At 45.0% G+C, this 19,698-nt stretch overlaps 1 protein-coding gene across 6 annotated transcripts in view; it reads right to left on the minus strand.

Annotated features, from left to right (window-relative positions):
* Positions 1-19,698, minus strand: part of lrmp (lymphoid-restricted membrane protein) — a 140,131-nt gene that overhangs the window by 62,832 nt on the left and 57,601 nt on the right. For all 6 annotated transcript variants that reach the window (XM_068004689.1, XM_068004685.1, XM_068004684.1 and 3 more), the window contains 3 exons: positions 17,713-17,876; positions 15,111-15,216; positions 14,520-14,682 (listed from right to left, as the gene is read on the minus strand). In XM_068004689.1, coding sequence (XP_067860790.1) covers positions 14,520-14,682; positions 15,111-15,216; positions 17,713-17,876 — 433 coding nt within the window. The remainder of the gene's footprint in view (positions 1-14,519; positions 14,683-15,110; positions 15,217-17,712; positions 17,877-19,698) is intronic.

The raw sequence follows: 19,698 nt of genomic DNA on the forward strand, positions 1-19,698 counted from the left end.
TCGCTAAAAAAAGTCATAATAAGAATAAAACCTGACTGACCACTAGGCACCGGACACGACAACGGCAAACCAAGCCCAGTCGACCCTGCAAAGTCCTCCTCACTAACATCTGGGGACTTGTGCCAAAATTGGGAGAGCTGTCCCACAGACTAGTCAAGCAACAGCCTGACATAGCCATACCTTTCAGCCAACGTCCCAGACTCTTCCATCACCATCCCTAGGTATGTCCTGTCCCACCAGCAGGACAGACCCACCAGAGATGGCGGTACAGTGATATACAGCCAGGAGGAAGTGGCCCTGGGAGTCCTCAACATTGACTCCGGACCCCATGAAATCTCATGGCATCAGGTCAAACATGGGCAAGGAAACCTCCTGCTGATTACCACCTACCGTCCTCCCTCAGCTGATGAATCAGTCTTCCTCCATGTTGACCACCACTTGGAGGAAGCAATGAGGGTAAGCAAGGGCACAGAATGTACTCTGGGTGGGGGACTTCAATGTCCATCACCAAGAGTGGCTCGGTAGCACCACTACTGACCGAGCCCCGAAGGACATAGCTGCCAGACTGGGCCTGCGGCAGGTGGTGAGTGAACCAACACGGGGAAAAACCTACTTGACCTCATCCTCACCATCTACCTGTCGCAGATGCATCTGTCCATGACAGTATTGGTAGGAGTGACCACTGCACAATCCTCATGGAGACGAAGTCCTGTCTTTACACTGAGGACACCATCCAACGTGTTGTGTGGCATCAACACCGTGCTAAATGGGATAGATTCAGAACAGATCTAGCAGCTCAAAACTGGGCATCCATGAGGAGCTGTGGACCATCAGCAGCAGCAGAATTGTATTTCAGCACAATCTGTAACCTCATGGACCAGCATATTCCTCACTCCATCATTACCAACAAGCCAGGGGATCAACGAGGAGTGTAGAAGAGCATGCCAGGAGCAACACCAGGTGAACCTAAAAATGAGATGCCAACCTGGTGAAGCTACAACACAGGACAACATGCATGCTAAACAGCGGAAGCAACATACTATGGACAGAGTTAAGCGATTCCACAACCAAAGATCAAAGCTCTGCAGTCCTGCCACATCCAGTCATGAATGGTGGTGGACAATTAAACAACTAACAGGAGGAGGAGGCTCTGTGAACATCCCCATCCTCAATGCTGGCAGAGTCCAGCACGTGAGTGCAACAGACAAGGCTGAAGCGTTTGCAACCATCTTCAGCCAGAAGTACCAAGTTGATAATCCATCTTGGCCTCCTCCCGATATCCCCACCATCACAGAAGCCAGTCTTCAGCCAATTCGATTCACTCCACGTGATATCAAGAAACGGCTGAGTGCACTGGATACAGCAAAGGCTATGGGCCCCGACAACATCCCATCTGTAGTGCTGAAGACTTGTGCTCCAGAACTAGCCGCGCCTCTAGCCAAACTGTTCCAGTATAGCTACAACACTGGCATTTACCAGACAATGTGGAAAATTGCCCAGGTATATCCTGTCCACAAAAAGCAAAACAAATCCAATCCGGCCAATTACCGCCCCATCAGTCTACTCTCAATCATCAGCAAAGTGATGGAAGGTGTCGTCGCCAGTGCTATCAAGAGGCACTTACTCACCAATAACCTGCTCACCGATGCTCAGTTTGGGTTCCGCCAGGACCACTCGGCTCCAGACCTCATTACAGCCTTGGACCAAACATGGACAAAAGAGCTGAATTCCAGAGGTGAGGTGAGAGTGACTGCCCTTGACATCAAGGCAGCATTTGACCGAGTGTGGCACCAAGGAGCCCTAGTAAAATTGAAGTCAATGGGAATCAGGGGGAAAACTCTCCAGTGGCTGGAGTCATACTTAGCACAAAGGAAGATGGTAGTGGTTGTTGGAGGCCAATCATCTCAGCCGCAGGACATTGCTGCAGGAGTTCCTCAGGGCAGTGTCCTAGGCCCAACCATCTTCAGCTGCTTCATCAATGACCTTCCCTCCATCATAAGGTCAGAAATGGGGATGTTCGCTGATGATTGCACAGTGTTCCATTCCATTCGCAACCCCTCAGATAATGAAGCAGTCTGTGCCCGCATGCAGCAAGACCTGGACAACATCCAGGCTTGGGCTCATAAGTGGCAAGTAACATTCACGCCAGACAAGTGCCAGGCAATGACCATCTCCAACAAGAGAGAGTCTAACCACCTCCCTTTGACATTCAACGGCATTACCATCGCCGAATCCCCGACCATCAACATCCTGGGGGTCACCATTGACCAGAAACTTAACTGGACCAGCCACATAAATACTGTGGCTACAAGAGCAGGTCGAGGCTGGGCATTCTGCAGCGAGTGACTCACCTCTTGACTCCCCAAAGCCTTTCCACCATCTACAAGGCACAAGTCAGGAGTGTGATGGAATACTCTCCACTTGCCTGGATGAGTGCAGCTCCGACAACACTCAAGAAGCTTGGCACCATCCAGGACAAAGCATCCCGCTTGATTGGCACCCCATCCACCACCCTAAATGTTCACTCCCTTCACCACCGGCGCACTGTGGCTGCAGTGTGTACCATCCACAGGATGCACTGCAGCAACTCGCCAAGGCTTCAACAGCACCTCCCAAACCCGCAACCTCTATCACCAGAAGGACAAGGGCAGCAGGCACATGGGAACACCACCACCTGCACATTCCCCTCCAAGTCACACACCATCCTGACTTGGAAATATATTGCTGTTCCTTCATCGTCACTGGGTCAAAATCCTGGAACTCCCTACCTAACAGCACTGTGGGAGAACCGTCACCACACGGACTGCAGTGGATCAAGAAGGTGGCTCACCACCACCTTCGAGGGCAATTAGGGATGGGCAATAAATGCCGGCCTCGCCAGCGACGCCCACATCCCATGAACGAATAAAAAAAAATTCTAAGAAATGGTACAGAGAAAGTTGGGTTTCCAGGCAAACCCAACTCATTACTCATTTTCAGACTGTCAACCATTTCGTCACGAGTTTACACATCTATTTTTTCCACTTTGAAGTAACCAACTGTCTGTTCTGACAACTTGCACTGATGACACAAAGGGCATAGGCTGATAATTAGAAACAGATAACAGGTTCAAATGAGACCAGCAGTTTCTGAATATACCTGCACTCCACAGCCAGGATGCATCGAAACACATTTTCTACATTTCAATAAATCGAAAGCACCAATTGTAAACAAATCTTTAGAGGCCTGTGAACGGGGTGAGCTAATCCATACGCCTAATCCACCCCCGCACCAAACGAGGCTCTGAACTGGGTCCGCCAACTCAGAAGTTTCCCCAATATTGTATCTGTTCAAAACTAGAACAGAAGTGGAAACAGGCAACGATTCACACTCGCCCAGATGTCGACATGGACTCTGCAGGTCACCAGAGACTGATGTTACAGTTTGATCAGGTTTTTTTCCCTGCTTATTTGTATTAAGATGAGCGCAGTGGGAGGCTGCCCATCCTTAGTTACTCTGGCAGTTGAGTGGCTTGCTAGGCCACTTCAGACAGCATTAAGAGCCAACCATGTAGTGTGGGACTGGAATCGGATGTAGGCCAGACATAGGAACAGGAGTAGGCCATTCAGCCCCTCTAGCCTGTTCCACCATTCAATTAAGATCATGTCTGATCTGTATCTTAACTCAATTTTCCTGCCTTGGTTCTGCATCCCTTAATACACTTACCCAACAAAAATTTATCAATCTCAGTTTTGAAATTTTCAATAGGCCCCCAGCCTCAACAGCTTTGGTGGTGGAGGGGGGGGGGGCAGCAGGGGAAGAAAGAGTTCCAGATTTCCACTTCCCTTTGTGTGAAGAAGTGCTTTCTGACCTCACCTTAAAATTAGAGCGAGGCCGTTCAGTAGTAGTGCCTCCTTGTTCTGGATTCCCGCACCAGAGGAAATAGTTTCAGACCAGGTAGGGATTGGGTTACAGAATCAAGGCGGGTAGATGGAATTAAGATACAGATCAGCCACGATCGAATTGAATGGCGGAACAGGCTCAAGAGACAATGGCGTACTCCTGTTCCTATGTTCCAATTTCCCTTTCCCAAAGGACATTGGTGAACTGGTTGGGTTTCTCCGGCAATCCGGCAGCTTTCATGGCCTTTTCTTTCTGGTGCTGGGTCACAAATGACCAGATGTTATTGAATTCAATTTCACAACTTGCCATAGTGGGATTTGAACACTCAACCTCCTGGTTGAGAATCCAGTACCACAAAGGCTAATTTACTTTGTGTAAGCATGTATCTTTTTTGATGCAACATTTAGTGGTCAGCAATGGGTCTTTAAGCCGAGTTCCTGATCTCAGGCAACTGCGTTGGGAACAAAGAATACAAGTAAGCCAATCACTGGGGCATATCCTCGTAACAAATGGTTCAAGGGCAGAGCACCTGCCTAGCCAAAGGGCATGGCAAGTCATTTCTCCCCCTTTGCTCCATGATTTCCTGCCATTTGAAGCTTCTTCCTCAACACTGATTCCCTGAAAAAACAAAACAGCTTCTCAAAAACATATGGGGAGGAAGGGGAAAGAAGGGGCACTCTTTACACCAGGGGTGGACCAGCTTCATAAAGCAGGGGATGTTAAGACTGAGATACATTTCTACCCATCACAATCAATCATACACATGCACAAGAGACCAAATTGAATGGAATAAAAATAGGTAAAGAGGAGGTACTAAAAAGGTGCGCAGAGTTCAAAGTAGAAAAGTCACCCGGTCCGGATGGGATGCATCCTAGCTTGCCGAGGGAAGGAAGGGTGGAAATTGGAGGCTGTGGCCACAATCTTCCAATCCTCCTTCGATATGGGATCAGTGCCAGAGGACTGGAGGATTGCAAATGTTACACCCCTGTTCAAAAAAAGGGAGGGGGATAAACCCAGCAATTGCAGGCCAATCAGTCTATCATCAGTGGTGGGGAAACTTTTAGAGACAATAATTCGGGGCCAAATTAATTGGCACTTGGAAAAACATGGGTTAATAAATGAAAGTCAGCACGCATTTGTTAAAAGGCAAATCATGTTTGACTAACTAGATTGACTTTTTGATGAACTAATGGAGAAGGTTGGTGAAGCTAGTCTGGTTGATGTTGCATATATGGACTTTCATAAGGCGTTTCATAAAGTACCACACAGTAGCCTGGTTAGCAAAATTGAAGCCCATGGGACTAAAGGGGCAATGGCTGCATGGATATGTAATTGGCTAAGGGACAGGAAGCAAAATACTGGTGAGAGGTTGTTTTTCAGACTGGAGGGAAGTGTACACTGGTGTTCCCCAGGGGTCGGTGTTGGGACCTCTGCTCTTTTTAATATTATTCTTTATTACTTTTCTTTATATTGATGAGCTGGACTTGGGCATACAGGGCATAATTTCAAAGTTTGCAGATGACATGAAACTCGGAAATGTAGTAAACAATGTGGAGGATAGTAACAGACTTTAGGAGGACATAGACAGACTGGTGAAATGGGCAGACACATGGCAGATGAAATTTAATGCAGAGAAATGTGAAGTGATGCATTTTGGTAGGAAGGATGAGGAGAGGCAATATAAACTAAATGGTACAATTTACAGGGGGTGCAGGAACAAAGAGACCTGGGGTGTATGTACACAAGTCTTTGAAAGTGGCAGGACAAGTTAAGAAGGCTGTTATAAAGGCAAATGGGCACCTTTATAAAACATTGGTTATGATCCAGCTGGAGTATTGTGGCCAATTCTGGGCACCACACTTTAGGAAGGATGTCAAGACCTTAGAGAGGGTGTAGAGGAGATTGACTAGAATGGTACTAGGGATGAAAGACTTTAGTTATGTGGAGAGACTGGAGAATCTGGGGTTGTTCTCCTTAGAGCAGGGAAGGTTAAGGGGAGATTTGATAGAGGTGTTCAAAATCATGAAGGGTTTTGATAGAGTAAATAAGGAGAAACTGTTTCTAGTGGCAAAAGGGTCAGTAACCAGAGGTCACAGATTTAAGATAATTGGCAAAAGAACGAGAGACGACATGAGGAAAAAGATTATTTCGCAGCCAGTTGTGATGATCTGGAATGCATTGTCTGATAGGGTGGTGGAAGCAGATTCAATAGTAACTTTCAAAAGGGAACTAGATAAATACTTGAAAAGGAAAAATTTACAGGGCTATGGGGGAAAAAAGCGGGGAAGTGAGATTAATTGGATAGCTCTTTCAAAGAGCCGACACAGGCACGATGGGCCAAATGGCCTCCTTGTGCTGTATCATTCTATGATTGTACGATAAAGGCCAATCAACATATCTGCCTCCACCTCCACTTATCCAGACTACAATATTCGTTATCCCTTTCCACTTTAATTGATGATTACGGATGAGATTGTTGCTTCTGAATCTGGCAGGTCAGAAATAGAGAGAAAGGACGGGTTAATGTCTCACGTAGCGATCCATCTCAGAGTGGCCTTTATGGGCTGAATGGTCTTCACATTATGGACTTTATGTTCTTCCAATCTGACACGGGCCTTGACCTGAATGTGTCAATATATATTTTTTCTTTACACTGTGCACTTCTAGTATTTTCATTACAGATTTTCAGCATTTGCTGTTTTTAAGGTTTTGTCTATAAGGAGAGTGGCCATTTGTCCAAAAGCAAGGGGAAAGAACAATCCACGCAAGTCCTTTTGGAGAAAGTTAACCTGGTGACAGCCATCCTGTGTATTGGGGTTAAAAGATAGAACAGCTATGGCCCAAATTACCAGAGACCCCTCAATCAAATTTTCCAAAATCCATTCATATTTTCTATGGAAAACTCCCTCAATTTCATATTGGTCTTACTCCCCACTTATTTTTTTTTTTTAAAAAGGCTAATTTTTAAAAAAAATTCTGAGACATGATTTGGCCAAGGCTCCACTGTGGTAATAATGTTAATTGAAAAATAACTAATATTTTAAAGCTATTTTTGAGGGATAGGCCCACTTCCCTCCCCCCTTTCGCATGACACATCACCCTAGCCAAGATGGCAACTACTCCCAAGTCTCTGAAATCACTCACCAGGAGCATGACTATCCCCCGAGTGATTAGGATTCTGTCTGGGAAAGGTATAGAAGGGCACGCTCAAGGGAGTGAGAGTCGGAGATAGTGCTACAACTATTCCATTCTCTGACCCACGCTCTCCTCAAACCCATCTCCCCTGCTGGGAGGGAGAGTTGATGCACTTAATCAAATTTCGTAGACCAGCTACTGTTCGCAACAACCTCTCCTCCTCCTCCCTCAAAACACAAGCTTCCAGTGAAGCAGTCCAGAGACACCCAGGTGCTGAGCACAAAGGTGGAATACTGTTGCTGTTTCAGACTGTTTGGGATGCTGAAACATGATGGCAGTTCTAAACAGAATTGAGAGACAGTCTTAAAATTATTTAAGCTGAAAACCTTGAGGGAGAGGAAAGAGGAGCGTATTTTTTCACCAAGTTATGGATACAGGCCTCAACGTACAGTATTCCCTCAATATAAATATTAAAGTTCTCCCAATATTTTGAAGCTTTTGAAATACTATCAAATGTTCATCAAACAGCCTGATCAAACAAATACTGAGGCTAGCTCAAAGAATCATTGTGCACTAACACACATGTATGCACACATGGGTAAATCTTGACTTTGTGCGATAGTGTATAACGTATGATTGCAAGTCGGCAGCCTGTTTTACATCTCTCCCCATTTTTTATTTCCAATCAAAAAACACTCACACTCTGATGGCAAAATGGTAAGATGAAAAGCAAACGCACAAAAAGGTTAAAGTTCACCTGCATTTGCCATGCAAATATGACTATTGAGATCACATGCCCAACGACGGTGTCTATTACTCATTTTTATTCACTAATCAGAAACGCTACTAGCCACATCTGATTCCCAATTAGGCACATGTGGTTAGTGACTAACATATTGGGCAACACTGAAGTAGGGGAGTGTAGTGCTAGCAACTTTCTCTCCAATTTTCCTTCACATCCTACGGGAAAGCACCTGAGGCCTACTCGGTACTCTTTGTTCAATCACACATGGGCGACTCGATGACTGAGGAACTGCAATTGGTAAATATAATAGTTATACCCTCTCAGTTCTGCTATCAGGAAAGACGGAACAGGCTGGGGCTCTTTTCTCTACAAAAGAGAAGGCTGAGAGTTGACCTAATAGAGGTCTTTCAAATTATGAAGGGGTTTGATGGGGTAGACGTAAAGATGTTTCCACTTGTGGGGGAGACCAAGAGTAGGAGCCATGAATATAAGATAGTCACTGATAAATCCAATAAGGAATTCAGGACTAACTTTACCTAGAGCATGGTGAGAATGTGGAACTTGCCGCCACAAGGAGCGGTTAAGGCAAATAGCATAGATGCCTTTAAGGGGAGCTAGATAAACACATGAGGGAGAAAGGAATAGAAGGATATACTGATAGGTGGGAGGAGGCTCGTTTGAAACATAAACACCGGCATAGTCCAGTTGGGCCGAAATTCTATGTAAAATGTGCCTACTATATGACAGTGTTAGTATTCATGTGTACAGTTGCAAATCTTTTTGACTTCTAACGCATTGCCATGGACAAGACTTCACACTTGCCAAATGAGTTTTTTTTTAAAAATTCTTCAAGATATGGGTAATGCTCGCAAAGCCACATTTATTACCCATCCCTAGTCTACAACTGAATGGCTTTAAGGCTCAGCCACAATGTGTGGAACTGGAGTGACTTGTAGGTAGGGTTGCCAACCCTCCAGGATTGTCCTGGAGACTCCAGGAATTGAAGAGTAATCTCCTGGACACTGCTGCAAGCAACCCAGGAGAAAAATCATCTGGACATTAAAAATTGTGCTTTTTGCGTTTTCTTTGAACAATTTCATTTACTAATTGTATAAATATTGGAGATGGGGAGAAAAAGACTGTTTGAGAGTTAAGATTAATCCAACTGAGTAACACAGTCCGTTCGCTTTTCAATTGGCCGTGGGAAGGCAGCATACCCAGAGGATGGGCCAATGGTGGGAGCGTGGGGGTGGGATGATTCGAGGGCAGGAGGTCATGTGATGAAACCTCCAGGAACACACCCAGAGTTGGCAAACCTGCTTGTAGGCCCAGTTGGGTAGGGATGACAGGTCCCCTTCCCTTAAAAGGGCATTAGTGAACCAGTTGGGTTTTTACGACAATCCAACTGCTTTCGTGGCCATTTTTTGCCCCCCACCCGATGCCAGCCGTATGGAATTCAATTGCACAACTCGCCAATGGTAAAACGTGAACTCATGACCTCTGGGTTGCTAGCCAACCATCATAACCACGACCACCGCACCCAATGCCAATATGACTGGGGCGTATATGAGATTCTCAGAGCCCTGTGGGGATGGAGGAAACCACAGTGTTTTACCCGGGTGAATGTTTCAGCAGGCAGCTCAGCTACATCAGAGGGCTGGTGCAGATTTACTTAAAAGCAGACGTTGTTAAGAAGCATTATTCACCCCTGTGGCTTTGTGTAACCTTTAGCCCTCCGTCCCACAACCTTTCACTGCTAACTTATGCAACTTTGGCCTTAGCACCAGTCAAACTCACCATGGGAATTTAGCTTTAAAAGAGCACAGCTTTTCAAACAAAAAAAAAAGATCATTGAGGTGTTTTTAGAAAAGGTAAGGGGAGAGCTGATGGAAGCATTGTCAATATGAAGATAACTGGGGGTGGGGGGGGGGGGGGGGGAAGAATGGAGAACCAGCATTCTTCCTGAACCTTCCTGCGCATCCAATGCGAAAGGCAGCTCAGCCCATCGGAAACCTCAGCACCAGTCACTGCGCTACAGGGTTGGACCTTGTTTATTGGGGCCAAGTGTTTGTCGAGTGGATGTCAATAGATCCCATCTGATTGATGGAGCCTGCTGTAGTTTAAGGGTTTAGCCAAGGAAGATTCAGCTTAACAGTATTTCACAATTCATTAACATATTGCTCCCACACTGCAGTTGGGAGCCCGGTTTAAATTTAATTGCTGCCATGCAGGATTCCCGAACAGTGAAATGGAGGCAGGAATTTCCGGCTCAGGGGATTAAGTGCCTTTTCCAGCACTCCTTGTGGGCCAGGAGCAGGAGTTCTCCCTCCCCCGCACCCCGGCCCCTCAATGAAGCCTTCGGCCTCCCCTCTGCCGCTCGCGGCCTCCCACAGCCCCCCCACCCCAGCCCCAATCTCTAGCTCCTTCCCTTCTCCCAATTGCCGGGGACTGTCCTCACGGGTCCCGGCTGCACCCACCTGCCATTGGTTTTCCCACCCCAGCAGCCGGCCAGGTTGTCAATTTGACCTGCTGCCGGGCAGGAAATGGAAGGAAAAAAAGTGATAATGATGTCCTGCCATTAGAGTCGGCAGGACCTCCGTGTCCCTGGGATTTTTGGGTTTTCCACGCGCTGTCCCGCCTATATTGGGCGGATGCACGCACGCATGCAAAGAAGGGCTTCGGCTGGTATCCTTTGATATGCATCAGGTAATGAATGTGGGAGACAGAACTGTACATTTTGCAGGAGGTTGGGCCTTCAAACCCCTTTTAAATAGATCCACCCTCCCAGGGAAGAGGGAGAAGAGGGGCATGTACACTGGGTGGAGGGGGAGGGGGGAAAAAAAAAAGTCTCAAGCACGAGCAAAGGAGTGTCCAGGGGCTGCCAGCTCATGCCTTGAGTGCTGACTCCCTGCATGCCTTCCAAGAGAGCGCTGTTCCTGTTCCTGACTGGAACAGAGGTCACTTCTTGTAAAAGGTAGGTGAAATACCAGGCAATATAAGCATAGTCAATGTGGTTTCCTGAGGAGGTCCAAGAGGAATTTTCCAGATTTTTGTTTTTCCTAATTGGCCTTGGGGTTTTAACCTTTTACCTCTCCCAGGAGATTACACGGTTGCTGGTTTGGTAGGGAACATAGGATCAATGGGCCATCCAGCCCCTCGAGCCTGTTCCATCATTCTATAAGTTCATGGTTGCTCCATATCCCGCAATACCCTTACCTAATTAAAAATCTGTCGAACTCAGTCTTGGAAATTTGAATTGTCCCGGAATCCACAGCCAATTGGGGGACAGCGTTTCCTGATTTCCCTCCTGAATGACCTATGTCATCTTCTTCTGGATTCCCTCACCAATGGAAATAGCTTCTCTGTGTCTACCCTATTGAATTCTTTCATCATTTTGACCATCTCGATTAGATCACCCCTCAATCTTCTATACTCCAGGGAACTCAAGCCAAGTTCATGCAACCTGTGCCCATAATTTAACCCTTCAACCCCTGGGGATGTCTAATCACAATGCTCCAGGCATCATGAGTGTGGGGCAGACTTGATGAATCAGATGGTCATTGCCTGACCTTCATTTTTGTATGCTAAGTTGGCAGAAATGGAGGCAAATTGTTCTACTGATGCTAGAGAGGAGAACTTGCATTTCTATTGCCCCTTTCACGTCTTCGAGGTGTTCAAAGTGTTCACAGTCAATGAAGTATTTTTGAAGTGTCGTCACTATTATATAGATAAACAAGACAACCAATTTGCACCCAGCAAGGTCCCACAAACAGCAAATGAGATTAAAAAGGACCAGTTAAGTCAATTTTGGTGGTGTGGAAATGTTGGCCAGGACACCGAGAGAAGTCCCCTCCTCTTCAAATAGTGCCGTTGAATCTTTTATGACCACCTCAACTGGCAAACGGGGTCTCCAATGAAGTATGTTGGAAGTGTAGTCACCACTTATGGAGGCAAATGTGGCTAGCAATGATTGAGGACGTTTTCACCAGGACATTGGGAGAACTTGCTGTTCTTCTGCATAACACAGGATCTTTAATGTCTACCTGAACTGATAGTTTAACGTCTGACTTGAGAGAAGGCACCTCCGACAGTGCAGCACTCACTCAGGGGTAGCTTTTATCATTAAATGGGATGTACTTACATTAGAAAACAATGTCAGTCTCCCCAAGGAGCCACACCACTTAGTGGGATCCAGAAGCCAAATTGAAACACAAGACCTGTGTGGACATTTGGTGCAATAGAATCAGAGCACAGAAGGAGGCCACATGGTTGATTGTGCCTGTGCTGGCTCTTTGAAAGAGCTATTCAATTAGTCCCACTCCTCTGCTCTTTCCCCATAGCCCTGCAATTTTACCCCTTCAAGTATTTATCCAATTCCCATTTGAAAGTTACTATTGAATCTGCCTTTCAGGCAGTAAATTCCAGATCATAACAACTTGCTGCATTAAAAAAATTCTCATCTCCCCTCTGGTTCTTTTGCCAATTATCTTAAATCTGTGTCCTCTGATTACCAATCCTTCTGCCAGTGGAAACAGTTTTTCCTTACTTACTCTATCAAAACCCTTCATAATTTTGAACACCTCTATTAAATTTCCCCTTAACCTTCTCTGCTCTAAGGAGAACAACCCCAGCTTCTCCAGTCTCTCCACATAACTGAAGTCCCTCATCCCTGGTTCCATTCTAGTAAATCTCCTCTGCACCCTCTCTAAGGCCTTCACATCCTTCCTAAAGAGCGGTGTCTAGAATTGGACACAATACTCCAGCTGAAGACTAACCAATGTTTTATAAAGGTTTAGCATAGCTTCCTTCCGTTTGTACTCTATCGCCCAGATATTCACGGGGAGGGAATGGGGGAGTGTGTTTGCAGGGGAGGAAACCCAGAAATCCTGGGCATGCAGAGGTCCTGCCGAATTTAACGGCGGGATCTCTTGTGTTTTTTCTTCCATTTCCTGCCTGGCAGCCGGCCAGATTGCCATTTTTAAATTTTAAGAAAGGTTCTCGACAGAATGGCTCCTGCGAGGCAGGGTGGAGAGAAAAAGATGGTTACGGGGGGAACATACTAGAAATGTGCACAGGCGTATCCCATGGTGTGGTTTTAAAAGATGTGCCCCCTCGTGCCATTAAGGAAATCTGTCAATTTGCAGTGAAGGAGATGGGGTCCTGAGGTCTACATCGATACTCGTCTGAAGCTAAAGGTGTACGGAATGCTCCATAGCCCAATCCCATGTGTTTATCTGGTTCATTTAATCACAGAGTCACACTGTTTCAGGCCTCAGGAGTCTTCTCCTTGCCAGATTTCACATGCTTCCCCCCTCCTCTACTATTCTGCTGTGACCATTTACACCTTCTCTGGACCCATTGTTTGTTTCTTTACTTGTCCCATTACCACTCTCCTTTTGCCCCGCACCATCATCCCTATGGTCATTTAATCACTCGTGCCCTCCCATCCTATCACAGTCCTTTTCCTTTTGTTCTTTGCCCGCCCCACTTTCCCTGGCTCTGCACTTGCTTAAAAGCTCTTCATCTCTGGCATCTTCCGGTTCTGATGAAAGGTTATCGACCTGGAATGTTTCTCTCTCCACAGATGTTGCCTGACCCACTGTTTGCTTGCCAGCATTTTGTGTTTTGGATGTCGTATTGTTTTGGTCGGGGAAATCGATGTGGTGCACTCAGCTTACTTGTTTGCCTTCTACTCCCCACCGCGAAACAGAAAGTAGGGCAATGTTGCGATTTGCTCTAAGCTCCTAAAAGATGGGTGACAGGCAGTAATGAGCTGTGGGGGCACGTTCACACAGCTAATTGAAAAGGTCACACAGCTAGAATGTAATGTTACACTCAGCACGTGTTTCCTCCAAGTTTATTTTCTAACCTTTACAAATTGACCTTTGACTAGTGAATAGGTCACACCACTCAAAATACATTAAAATGCTTTGAAAGTGATTTTCTCCATACCAGCATATGATTTATAAAAGTTTATGTATGGAAAAATTATACTGAAATCTCAGATAAATGTAAAAGATCCTATTCGAAGAATAGGGGAGTTCTCCCAGTGCCCTGGCCAATATTTATCCCTCAACCAACACCACCAAGAACAGATTTGTGTCATTGCTGTTTCTAGGACTTTGTTGTGCGCAAATTGGCTGCCGTGTTCGCCAACAAAACAAGTGCCTGCAACATTGCAAAAGTAATTAATTGGCTGTTAAGCATTTCGGGACATCCTGAAGACGAGACAGGCACTATAAATACAAATCAGATTTCAGCTTCAATGATTTATACACAAAAATAAGCAGAACTTGTTTCTAGACTGAATTAAACACAGATTAATTTTAGAAAACCAATCACCAGACCAAATCATGCACATGAATCTTAATGTTGCAATAATATTCAACTCTTAAGTAAAACTTAAGATTTACACACTGCACCTGTACGCTATTGGTTTTAATTCTCACTAACTGAAGGCAAGTTTACTTTCTTAAAAGTTTCAGTTTCTAATCATCTTCTCTAAGATTCAAATGCTCACCCTTTAAAGTCTTAAAATGTCATACAACTGGTCTAAATCCACCCTCAAAGAGAAGTTACGAAAAATATTAATTATTGTAAAAGGTCAAATTAACCATAACACGATGCAAAAAAAAATGTTGCTTTCCCTAGTTCAGTAATATTTAGCCGGCTGTGTGTTCAGGAACACAAAACAACAATTAGGAACACTGTCTGTCCAAACCACAGGCTGTGGAGACCCATTCCGAAGTTTACTTACTTTGCTGATGGTTTAGCTTTTGTTGAAGTGTTTCAGCGGAGTCCGATAGAGCTCGATTTATAGACAGCAGGTTCCGCTTCTCACCGACTGCTTCCTGCAGCTCGTACTGTAGAACTTCAGTCTCTTTCCAGACTGAGGCAAATGCAGTGTCCTGGTTACAGACCTGAGTAACAGCATGAAAAACTGGTTTGCTGCATCTCATTAGGTAAAAATTTAAACGATACACTCACACATATCGGTGTTTGAGAGTTTAACTAGGTTCTGATACAGTTCCATTTGCACATTTAAAAAAAATAAAACGAATTGTTTTTTGTTGGTATATTTTTTAAGACCAGTTAGCTAAAATAAACCTATGGTTAAAATTGATAAAAATACACAAACTGCCTAAAATGTGCAAGCAACCACCCACACCACCCACACACATACACAAACTCCCTCACTTCCTTCAATACTGAACGCCACAATACTTCAAAATAGTTCCAAAAGTGAAAGAATTCTTCTCAAAACGATCGAGATATTATCACTTCAAACGAAACAAGAGAGAGAGACACACGCAAACCAAAACTGGCACTTTGAGAAACACAAACTTGCCTCTTTCTGCAGATCTTCGAGCTGTTGGCAAACTTGGTGCAGCTGCAGTTTGAAGGCAGCCGCCGCTTTCTCCGTTAGCTCTTTCTGGGCTTGGAGCTCCTGCAGCCTGTCGAACCAGCAGAAAGCCACAAGTTCACTGTGACATTAAAGCAGCGCACACCTGGGTATCTGGTGGCAATCCCCACCTTCTGGGACCCCCCAAAGCACTCGTTATCACTGCACACTTACAAACGCCGAAACTCTGCCGCTCCCCCCAGCTGTTAAAATAACGCAAGCTAAACAGCACTTACACTAGCAAACTTAAGCTTGTCGTGGACAAGCTAGTAAACAAAATCCCAATTCTTTAGCAACTCACGCAGCACGCTGTCTTTTCTTTATCTCTCCTTTGTTAGTGATATGTTAACATTTAGACTGTCAGAAGCTTTGAACCACTGCGAGAATTGGGGGAAAAAAATCAGTTCACAATGCAATCAAAAATTCCCCATTAGATTTTTTACTGTGATTTATTGCGGTAAAGTCACCACACAACCTGAAAGGTTCAAGGCTGCATTAGTCGCATTTATTAATACACTAATTCTAAAGTTAGATTTTTTTTATTGATACTCTCTATTCCTGTTCTCTTCACTATTCTTCTAGATTGACTGTTAGCCTTTGTTTTATGTCTAAATACAGGATCTCCCATTTTTTCCTTGGACCCCACTATTCTGGGATTGAAATCAAAATTTCCCTCTGATTTGCTGGAAAAACTGCTTTAAAAGAGGGTTTGAGGGTCTGTTTTTCAACCAGCCTAGCAGAACGCTAAACATTAAAGTTTGACCTGACCTATAAAAGATTGAACCATTGGTAGACCAGCCATGGTCTTATTGAATGGCGGAGCAGGTTCAAGGGGCTGTTTGGCCTAAACCTGCTCCTATTATGTTCTTATGGGCTGACAGCCAGAAGCCCACAGTGCTAGACATCAACTCTAGGCTGACACCAGAACCATTACTCATTGGTGACACCAAAAGGCCTTAATTGTTGTCCAAATAGTCTACAGACACCAATTAAAAATAAATAGATGTTTACCAAAATATTTGGATAGACAATTTCTCAGCGCACAAGTGGATTTAAAACAAGGATATTTACTTGAATTCAACAAGAACAGTAAACAATAGCGTAACAGAACACAGAGTTCAGTAACAGATTAATCGGCAAGCAGATTGTTCGAGGCTGGGGCCCAAATATTTAGCACAGTGCAAAAATGAAAATTATATACATATTGTAGAAAACACATCGACACCCACTGTGTATATTCCTTAAATACCAATTCCACATAACCAAGTTTGAATTGATAGCTGTTTGTAGAGTATGACCTTATTGATAGAAGGATAAAATGTAAGCAAAAACAATGGAGGAAAGTCACCACACAACCTGAAAGGTTCAAGGCTGCATTAGTTGCACATATTGTTCAGCTAATCGACTCCTATCACCAAGTCTCACTTACCCATTGTTCTCGCTGATCTACATTGGCTCTTGGTCCCCTAACGCCTCCAATTTAAAATCCTCATCCATGTGTTTCAATCTGTTCATGGCCTCGCCTCTACCTATCTCTAACCTCTTCCAGCTCCAACAACTCCCCCCTCTCCACCACCCTCCGAACTCTCCGCCCGTGGCCTCTTGTGCACCTTCCTTTGCCTTCGGCCCATTTCATTCACGCCTCCGTGAAGCGCCTTGGGCCATTTTATTCTATATTAAAGACGCTATATGTATGTGAGTTGTAGCTGCAATTGAGTGATCAGTTCTTAAACTGATAAACAGTTGACTGACTGGTGTGGTGAACAATCCCTTTCGTTTCCTTGGGCTCTATTTCAAATTCAGCTCAGATGAGCAGGATCATGTTTCTTCTTGTAAATTATACAAATTTGAACGGATTAACTCTTAATCCAGGGGCCACAAGTCAACACCGCCTCATTTGGCACTAAACTGGGAAAGTGCCAGCAGTTATGACGTGTTGTTGGGGATTTGTAATGGATCTTAACCCGGCATGCAGTTTGTACTGACTTGAGACACTAGATACAAAAGTAGGCCATTCAGCCCCTCGGACCTGCCCCGCCATTCAATTAGATCATGGCGGATCTGTACCTCAACTCCATCTACCCTGCCTTGGTCTCCTATCCCTTGATACCTTTACCCAACAAAAATCTATCAATCTCAGTTTTGAAATTTTTAAGCACCAACAGCCTTTCGGGAGAGAGAGTTCCAGATTTCCACTCCCCTTTGTGTGAAGAAGTGCTTCCTGACATCACCCCTGAACGGCCTAGCTCTAATTTTAAGGTTATGCCCCCTTGTTCTGGACTCCCCCACCAGAGGAAATGGTTTCTCTATCCACCCTATCAAATCTTTTAATCATCTTAAAACACCTCAATTAGGTCACCCCTTAACCTTCTAAATGCAAGGGAATACAAGCCTAGTGTATGCAACCTGTCCTTCTAATTGAACCCTCTAAGCCCCTGAAAGCAGAAGTCATTACCCAGCACAGACTCCTTTAAATTTGAGCAGAAAAACTTTGCCTAACATCACCTTTCCAAAACACAATCAGAATTTCCTATTTCACCATCCGCACCTGGTGACTTCTTTCTTTTTCAGGTGCACCTGCTCAGTTTTGCTTCTGCGAAAGTTGCTTGCCAACTTTACGTACTCCCGGTCTGTGGCCAACTTCTGTTCCTCCAAGGCATGGATGTTCTGGAGCCATAGCCGTCTTCTCTCCTGCAAATTATCCTTCAGGTGCTGGAACAGTGAGAAAAAAATAAATGAAAGGTAAACTGAGAGTTGGGTTTTGTTACCAAATAATGAGGCGGCCAAATCAGGGAGCGCTGATTAAGAACGACACTACTTCTGAAGCAGCACTTCCATGGTCCGATCTGCCATGTAAGCGACAGCGTAAAGCAATTTTCCTTTCGCTGCCGAATCCAGATGTTGATGCTGGGAGAGTTAACAAACACCTGCATTTATAAAGCACCTTTAATGTAATAAAAGGTCCCAAAGTGCTCCACAAAAGCGTAGTCAGATAAAATTTGACAACAAGCTACGTAAGGAGATATTAGCACAGGTGATTGAAAGCTTGGTCAAAGAGGTAGGTTTTAAGGAGCGACAGCAAGGATGAGGGGTTTAGGGAGGGAAATCCAGAACTTAGGGCCTAGGCAGCTGAAGGCACGGCTGCCAATGGTGGGGCCAAGGAAATCGGGGACTCAAGAGGCCAGAATTGGAGCAACGCAGAGATCTGGGAGGGTTGTGGGCGTCAGCTCAATTATAGGCAATCTGTCCCTCCAAACTATTGCACGCAACAGGATTCAACTCAGCAGGGGTCAACTTTATCTTTCATCGCCAGGCGAAAAACAGTTGAAAGCAAATCGATAGCCCGTTTTACAACCCATCTGATCTTTTTCTCCATTGAGGTGTAAAACATGGCTGCCGATTCGCTATCACTTGTTTCACGCCCGATAATAAAAAAAATTACCCGTAGCCTTTTTAAAAGACTGGAACTCCCTTCCTAACAGCACTGTGGGAGAACCGTCACCACACGGACTGCAGCGGTTCAAGAAGGCGGCTCACCACCACCTTCTTGAGGGCAATTAGGGATGGGCAATAAATGCCGGCCTCGCCAGCGACGCCCACATCCCATGAACGAATAAAAAAAAAAGCCTTTTTAAAAGCCCAAGTTAAAAAAAAGGAATGTGCTTTTCTCTGTCTCTCTTCTCCCACCACCCAAAATTGGGCAGACCATAGACTTTAGAAGATATATAACTAAACACATAGCAAAGTTTTGCAGTTGAATTCACCTTTTCGTTCACCTTGCACATCTTATCTAACAGTTGGAGATGCAAGTAAAAGTAGGGAAGTTTTAGTCAATTAGAACCAAGTTAGGTTAGAAGAGGGACAGGAAGTGGGTGGTAGGAAGTGGATGGTGTTATAAAATGATAGAGCAATAAATTAGACCTGCCACTTGTAGAGCACCAGGCCCCAACCCAAGAGAAAGAAATTCCTGATATTTTGCCACGGGGGATAATTTGTGCAAATGAGGGAGAAAAAATTCACCTCGTTCCACCCATGAAGTTCCTAATGGGCAGGTCAGAGTGCCAGGGGACTGGGAGGACGTTTTCCAGTTTGCCTCCTTAGCAACACCAGATGAAGAATTCTGCACACCAAAAACATCTGGGGACCCCACTCCACAACCACCGCCCCCACCTGATCCGTTGAAGTACAAACGTGTAGTAAAATGCGCGAAGACATAGGCCCATCGAATGTTTACACACTGCATTAGTAATAAAACGAATCGTATCGCAATATACAAAACTGATCCAGCTGTTGCACGGTGGCTTTTCTGAGTTATACCGGGGGCCTCAGGGTACAGGCCCCACAGGCCTGTGCGTCAATAGGCCCCTGCTCCTTAGCCCGAGGAATGGAGCGTATACATGCAACACAACAAAAATGGGAGAGCGAGAAATGGTTTGAAAGAAAAGGTAGAGATAAATAATTAGTTTCACTCATATTCAGGACTTCAAGCCAGTGACTAATAAGAGGGGAAGGAGTTTGGTGGGGGGACATTGGG

The sequence above is a fragment of the Heptranchias perlo genome, chromosome 24 (genome assembly GCF_035084215.1).
Source record: "Heptranchias perlo isolate sHepPer1 chromosome 24, sHepPer1.hap1, whole genome shotgun sequence".
In the NCBI taxonomy this organism is placed as follows: Eukaryota; Metazoa; Chordata; class Chondrichthyes; order Hexanchiformes; family Hexanchidae; genus Heptranchias; species Heptranchias perlo.